Source organism: Amblyomma mixtum, chromosome 2 (assembly GCF_055824585.1).
Source record: "Amblyomma mixtum isolate Tamu chromosome 2, ASM5582458v1, whole genome shotgun sequence".
Lineage (NCBI taxonomy): Eukaryota > Metazoa > Arthropoda > Arachnida > Ixodida > Ixodidae > Amblyomma > Amblyomma mixtum.
Window position 1 is genome coordinate 55,547,815 of NC_143013.1, and position 7,432 is coordinate 55,555,246.

The following is a 7,432-nucleotide window of genomic DNA, read 5'->3' on the forward strand; positions in this document are numbered from 1 at the left end:
GAGGTGGGACACATTGTAACAAGGTTTACCTTCGATGCGACACGCGAGGCAACTGTCCAAACCACGCTTGTTTTCCCGGAGAACGGTCAGGAGAACGGACTTCCGACAAGTGCTTGCTAGTCGAAATGCCTGAATTAAGTATTTTAGCGCAAAAGTGTTACTTCAATGGCAAAACTGCAAAATTTGAGGTATGTTAGAAGACTACATTTCAACAGTTCACATGACGGAGACCCTGCTTCTGTGGCCTCTTGCAGCAGCTCCGTCATCGCGATAACCCCCCCCCCCACACACACACACACACACATACACACACACACACACGCTAATAGCGCACGGTTTCCTACCCCTCCCTCCCCGTGGGTTGGGTGGGTGACGCGCGCGGGGAGGGGCGAGTCGGAAGCCCCTGACAATAAGATTGCCAGCAGTGGCTCACATTATGATCTGGCATGTTGTTGCCTACAGTAAAACCTCACCATTTTTTTCCCGTTTGCTATTGGCGGCTGGGACAGAACTCGAAGATTGGGTGGGTATACTGATAGGCCTATATTCACTCAACTTGTTTGGCAATACTGCAGCAACCTCAAAGCCCATGCGTGAATTCGTCCGTAGTGACGTAAAATTAAAAAAAAAAAGAAGATTCATAGGACAAGCGCATGATCGAGTGGAACGGCGAAAATCAGAGGCGAGACGCAAGGTTACTACATCTTAATGGCCAGGCGTCATTCAATTGCTCGTTGTTCTTAATCCTGCTGTTACTAGTCTTAATGAAAAGTTCGTGGGATGCCCAGCTCCGGCTGCTTACTTCCCAAAGACGATAATTGAGAATAAGCGGGAAAAGAGAAGTGAAAAAATTGTCTTTATATTATAACAGGTAAATTGAGAAAGTCTGAAGGGAGGTGAAACAAGGAATTTTGAGGAATAGACTTTCGGGATCTGCATAGTGTCGGGCACAAAGAGGAAGAAAGACGAAGTCATAGACCTCTAATCGAAACGTTGGCAAGCACCCTTAAATTTGACCTACATTGTTCACTTTGTGATTATCAAAAACCACCTGACCAACCTCTCCCTACCATGTCGGATCCAAAAGCTTATGGGATGCGGACGTGCGCGAGAGTTTTTGCAGAGACATTCACCCATACCAATCGGTTTCAGACATGTGTTGGAACGTATACATGCTGAGCGGGTGGCTGTGTCTCGAGACAGTGCTAAATTAATTGTTTTCCGCGAAAAGGCCTCCCGTAAAGTTTTGTAGACGGTAGTGCACTAGGCGCGAAACTTTCATTTCACTTTAAATAGATTCTTGACTGGGCGTGATGATTAAGCGCATGGGAACGATAACCAGTAAGGAACACAAAGTGGTGAATGAGTTGACCATCTCTATTGAGAACGTAAACCATTACTTCTTTTGATGTACTCGTTCACCAAATTCCCTTATCTGATCGCGCAAAAAGGAACCTCCCAATTGGATTCATATCACTTCTGGCTCTTCTTAGGGCCCAATTATCGGTCTTTTTTATATTTGTACCAGAAATAATGGCAGCTCTTATACTGTCTCTTATATGACTTCAGCGTTGATCTTTAATCTTAAGCAGTAAAAATTCTATTGCTACCTTTTAAGATACGAACTATTAACTGAAAAAATAAGCCGAATATACAGTTGGCAATAGGAAAGGACAAGAGAGAGAGAGAGAGAAAACTTTATTTACAAAGGAATTCGGGGCACGCCCCAGGATCCCCGCACGACCCCACTGCACTCAAGTGTTTATGTTCCTGAGCTCCATAACACTGGCAGCACGGCCGGTGGCGATGGTCTGCACGGCCGGGTCCTCCGAGTGCAGCAGGGTCTCACAGTCCTCCCAGGTCTTGAGGTTCTCTAGGTCCCGCGGGGGAGGGTCCGCCGGGCAGAGGGAAAGGATGTGGAGGGAAGAAGCGAAGGGTTCTGGGCATAGGGCGCAAGCAGGAGTGGGGAAGGAGGGATGATAGTGGGTTAGGGTAAGGGGCGAGGGGAGAGTATGTGTTTGTAATCTGCGCCAGAGTGTTGCGTGTCTGTTATCTAGGAAGGGGTGGGGCGGGGGGTAGAGCTGGCGAGAGGCTCTGTATGCCTGGGTCAGCTCACTGAATGAGTGCATGCGATCCTTCGTGAATCCCCGATCCGAGGCCACCTGAGCCCGGTTTAAAGAACCTCGGGCTAAACGGTTGGCGGCCTCGTTTCCGGGATTCCCGGAGTGCGCAGGCACCCATATCAGCTCCACTTGGCGGGGCGGGGGTGCATCGGGCGAGTCCAGTATGCCAAAAGCAGGGACATGAACTCGGCCTCGAGCGAAATTTAGAATCGCAGTTTTAGAGTCAGTTAAAATATACCGGGCTTCCGTGCGGGTTATAGCAAGTGCAATGGCGGCTTCCTCTGCAGCCTCTGGGGACGTATCTGGAGGGAGAGGTAGTGTGAGGAGGGTGGATGAAGAGGAGTCCACCGCAGCTGCTGTCGCTTCATCACCCGTGCAGGCAGCGTCCACCCATACGGCGTCCGGCTGGGGGCCGTACGCTCGATGGAGTGCCTTCGCACGGGCTCTGCGGCGCTGCTCATGGTGGGACGGGTGCATATTCCTCGGGAGCGGCCTGATGAGAAGCTCTCGGTGAAGGGATCGTGGGTTGGCGAGAAGGGTTGGGTCGTTGGCCGGTATTTTGATTCCCAGGGAGTCCAGGATATACCGACCTGTGGAAGTTTTTGTGAGCCTGATGTATTGGGCCTGTCGGTGGGCCTCCACCAGTTCCCCGATCGTGTTGTGGAGGCCCAGGCCTAGTAATCTGTCTGTGGGTGTGTTGAGGGGAAGATGAAGTGCTACCTTGAATGCCTTGCGAGTCAAAGCATCCAAAGCGTTTATGTCATGTTTGGATAGTTGTAAATATGGGGTAGTATACAGTACACGGCTGAGGACAAAGGCATGAATGAGGCGACATAGGTCGCGCTCCTTCATGCCTCTATGATGTCCCGAAACCCTGCGGATGAGGTGCGATATCGCGCCTGCAACCTGCTTGAGTTTCTTGAGGGTAGTGGTGTTTTTGCCATCGTTCTGGATGTGCAAGCCCAATACACGGAGGGTGCCAACCTCAGGTACCGGGTAACCATTCAATTCAATGGCAATGGGGGAGCGGGGACAGCGGTGGTTCTTAGGCCGGATGAGGAGCAGTTCGGACTTCTCTGGGGAGCAAGACAGTCCGATGGTCCGTGCGTAATTTTGGGTGAGGGTGGCTGCTTCCTGTAAGGTGTTCTCTATGTCGCCGTCACTGCCGTGGCTGGTCCACAGGGTGATATCGTCGGCATAAAGAGTGTGCTTGAGGTGGGGAATAGTTGCCAATTTCCGGGCGAGGGATATGAGGGTTATGTTAAAGAGAAAGGGGGAAAGGACGGACCCTTGAGGGGTGCCGATACTCTGAAGTGTGTAGGAGGTGGAAGACAGAGGGCCGAAGTGTATCTCAGCCGTGCGGTCAGTCAGGAATGCTTGAATGTAGGCATACGTGCGCACACCCACATTCAATGGGGATAGAGCAGTCATGATCGCCTGATGTTCAATGCGATCAAAAGCTTTGGAGAGATCCAAAGCTAAGACTGCCTTGGTGTGACCTGGAAGAAGCGGGTCAAAAAGGTCGTGTGTGAGTTGCAGCATGGCATCCTGTGCGGATAGATGAGGGCGGAATCCCACCATGCTATGCGGGTAGAGATTGTTGTCCGCCATGTGACTTGTGAGTCTCGCTAACACAACATGCTCGAGGAGCTTCCCGAGGCATGAGGTTAGCGAAATCGGGCGAAGGTTTTGAATGGTGAGTGGTTTGTTGGGTTTTGGTATAAATATTACCTTCGCGTGGCGCCAGGACTGCGGGAGGTTACCCTCCCTCCAGCACTGGTTGAAGTATTTCGTAATGTGGGTGATCAATTGGTCATCCAGATTATGGAGCATGGAGTTTGTGATTTGGTCTGCACCAGGTGCGGAGTTGGCGCGGAGAGTCAGGAGGGCCGCTCTGACTTCCGTCTTCGTGATGTCGGTGTCGAGTGTTGGATTTGCTTGTCCTGTGTAGTGCGGTAGAGGTATGGGGCCGCCTGGAGATGTGTACATGGTTTGAAGTGTGTCTAGAAGGGTGTCGGGATCGTCAATGTGTTCATGTGTGAGGCGTGTCACGTGGTGCTGTGCTGCTGATTTGGTGCGTGTGGGGTCAATGAGGTGTCGGAGGAGTTGCCATGCACGTTTGCTGGACAGGTTTCCGGCGATGCCGTCACATATCTGTCCCCAGTTGGATCGACAGAGCTCCTCAGAGTGCTGTTGGATTTGTGTCTGCAGCGCGGCCAGCCGCTTTTTAAGCGTTCTGTTGTGTTTGTTGCCTTTCCAGCGTTCCAGTATGCTGTGATAAGCCTCCCAGTGGTGGGCTAGGCGTGTGTCAAGGGTCGGTGTTTCGGTTGTAGTTTCCATGTGTCGCGTGTTGTGGTGAACGTCATGCTTGAGTGATTGCACCCATGCATCGATGTCTGCGATGGGAGTGTCTGGGAGGGCGGTGCGTGCAGCGCGAAAGGCATCCCAGTTAATGAGTTCGTGTGTCATATTTGCGTGACGGGGTGGTTTGTATGGGACAGTGATTTGTATAATGTAATGATCACTGCCCAGTGTATGTTGTGTTCTGTTCCAGGTAACGCCGCGGATACAGCGGCTCAGCGTCAGGTCCGGACTGGTGTCCATGCTGACACTGTTGCCGATCCGCGTAGGCGTCTGAAACGTGTTGTGCACAGTGAGTTGGAGGTTCTGCAGGAGCAGCCAGAGCCTGCGACCTCGATGTGTCGTGGTTGTGTATCCCCAGTCAGTATGCTGACTGTTGAAGTCCCCACCGATGAGTAGGGGATGTTTCCCTGCTAGATGGTGTAGCTTTCGCAGAAGTGATTCTAGCGGGGCCATCGGCAGGGACGGGGGGTGGTATATGTTTGCTATAAATATAGAAGGAAGTGAATGTGTGTGGTGTATAATTTCCGTGATCACGCAGGGCGTCTCAGACGTAATGTGATGAGTTTTGTAGGTGAGGCTGCGGTGGATGAGTGTGGACGCCCTGGGTGTGTTAGTGGTATCCGAGTGTGTAGATGTGTAGCTGGGGAGGGTTGCTCGGTGTGCAGTCTCCTGGAGAAGAAGTATGTGGGGCGTGGGTGTGATGGTGGGAAGGAGAAGTTGCAGAGGTGCGCGCTTTGCCCGGAAGCCGCGGCAGTTCCAAGTTATAATGGGGAGATAATTAGTGTTCCCCCCCGCCATATTGGATGGTGGTTGGATTGAGGAGGGTATTAAGACGGGTGTCAATTGGTATGTGTGGCTCAGGGAAGGTGTTTTGTGCTTGTGGTGGTAGGATGGGGGGAGTGGAGGGGGTTTGAAGTTGGGTGAAGCGATGGGTAAGATTATGCTCCAAAAGCTCCATCATCTTGGTAAGCATAGCGTCCATGCGCTGCTCAAGTTTTTCGGTGAGGGCGGCGGAAAGGTGATTGAATCTGGCCTCGAGGCGGGCGTCTAGCTCCTTTAGTTTATGGTCAAATTTTGCTTCGAGTGCTGCTAATTTAGCGTGTATTTCTGGGGGCACGAGAGGGGGTGTGGCGTCTGTGGTGCGCTGTTTCTTTGCAGGAGGGGTGCTCGAAGTGTCTGTGGATGATGAGCTCGAATTAATGACAGGGGGTGCGGGTTGAGGGGGCATGGAGGGGGCGGGGGTGCTTAGGAGAGAGGAAAGGCGGCTTACCTCGTCACGCAAGGCCTTGAGTTCCTGGTCTCTCGGGTCTGCCTGGGAGGACTGGGGTGGTGGGGGTTGACGGGTGGTTTTGCCGGAAACGCGGTCTGCCCAGGTGAGACGCGTGGCGTTCTTGCTGCCATTCTGCCGGCTTGTAGAAGGCGACCGGGAAGCCGTCGAGCTGCGTCTGCTGGCTGTGCCTGGTTGATCGCAGCGGGAAAGCCGCGATGTACCCGGAGGAGAGAGAGCGTTCTTCGGGGACGCTAGTTTGCGGCCCCGTCCCTTGCAGTTCCCGGTGCCGGTCATATGAGGGCCTCCGCAGAGAATGCAGCTGGGGGTGCATGAGGGCACATCTTCCTTTCGGTGGGACTGCCCACAGCGGGGGCACTTATGGGATCTTGGGTGGACACACACGTCTGCCCGGTGATCAGGGACGCGGCAGTTAGTGCAGGCGTCTATATGCCATCGATAGGGTGTGCACCTGTGGAGGGCTCCTCCATAAAGGACGGCGCGTGGGACAGGTCCAGCTCGGAAAGTGATTAAGATGGAACGCGTGGAGCCCATTCGGCGGGCGTCCACGATGAGGGCGTCTGGGTTGCCGGTGATCAGGTCTTGCAGGAGCTCTGTAGGGGTCTCATTCCAATAAGCATTGGAGATGACTCCGCGTACCGCTCCATCTGGCGGGGCTATGTAAGCTGCGACGGCGAAGTCCTTGCCTTGGTTTTTGATGCTGGTTACGCTAACCAGGGCAAGCGCGTCAGCTTTTATGGGCGTGCTTACGGTGCACGTATTGTTTACGGGGTGTACGCTGATTTGGGTACGCGTTGGTTCGTGTAGCTGGGACGCCGCTTGAAGGATGGCTTCCCGTAGTTGTCGGGGTGGAAGCAGGTCCAGCTGCAGCCCGCCTCGTGATCTGAACACGACCTTGTAGTCTGCAGCAGGAAGCGGCGGCTGCTGCCGCGAACGCTGCGCAGCTGTGAGCGTTGCTTGTAGGTGCGCTGACTTCTCAAGGCGCGCAGACTTGGGGGCACCGGTAGCAGAGGCTGCGGCCTCCTGGCTTCGGGATGGTGAAAGGACGTCCTTGGAGCGGGCAGGCACACTAAGAATGTGCGTCCAGTCCCTTGGGTCGTAGTCGTGGGGGTTAAGAACCTCTCCCTGCACCTGCACCTCCATGATGGTGTTGGTGGCGGAAGCGTCCGACGCAGTAGGCCTAGCTCTCAGCGGAGCGAGGCCTAGCTGAGGTGAAGAGGTCACAAAGAAAGGGCCGTGGGTGCCCGAAAAATGGCTTAAGCGGGCCAAAAATTGATGGCGTGCGGCACTCACATTCGTAGATCAGTGGATGGTGAAATTTGGGCCGATGATGCTGGCGATTGGCGAATTCCGCTGTATTTGTGCGGAGCCGATGTGGGGTGCGTCTGTACTACTCGGCCCCCTAGCGGCCAATCCCGAAAGGACAACTTGAGCTAAGAATTCGGAAATTTCACAATGAAAGACTTTCTAGCCTCTGGTCGCAAAATTAATCTTAGCCTCTGGTCTCAACATTATGCCCTCTGTGACACAGAGGGCGTAAAAATCCATATCCATCAGCTTGCATATCTTTGACGTGTGTCATAGCTTGCTTGCGACAGATGTAAACCTCGCGAGTCAATTCACTTCCTGATGCCCTGGTGCAACTTCATAACAAAAA

At 53.4% G+C, this 7,432-nt stretch overlaps 1 protein-coding gene across 1 annotated transcript; it reads right to left on the reverse strand.

Annotated features, from left to right (window-relative positions):
- Positions 1-4,824: 4,824 nt before the first annotated feature.
- Positions 4,825-7,174, reverse strand: LOC149359402 (uncharacterized). Its single transcript, XM_089571617.1, has 2 exons — positions 7,069-7,174; positions 4,825-6,977 (listed from the first exon to the last, which is right to left on the reverse strand). Exon 2 carries the CDS (start codon positions 6,916-6,918, stop codon positions 5,266-5,268), a length of 1,653 nt encoding a protein of 550 aa, XP_089427743.1. The 5' UTR covers positions 6,919-6,977; positions 7,069-7,174; the 3' UTR covers positions 4,825-5,265.
- Positions 7,175-7,432: the final 258 nt, after the last annotated feature.

Bases quoted from the DNA above. Each gene is read 5' to 3' on its own strand.
- LOC149359402 (XM_089571617.1), bottom strand. From the start codon at position 6,918: ATGGAGGTGCAGGTGCAGGGAGAGGTTCTTAACCCCCACGACTACGAC.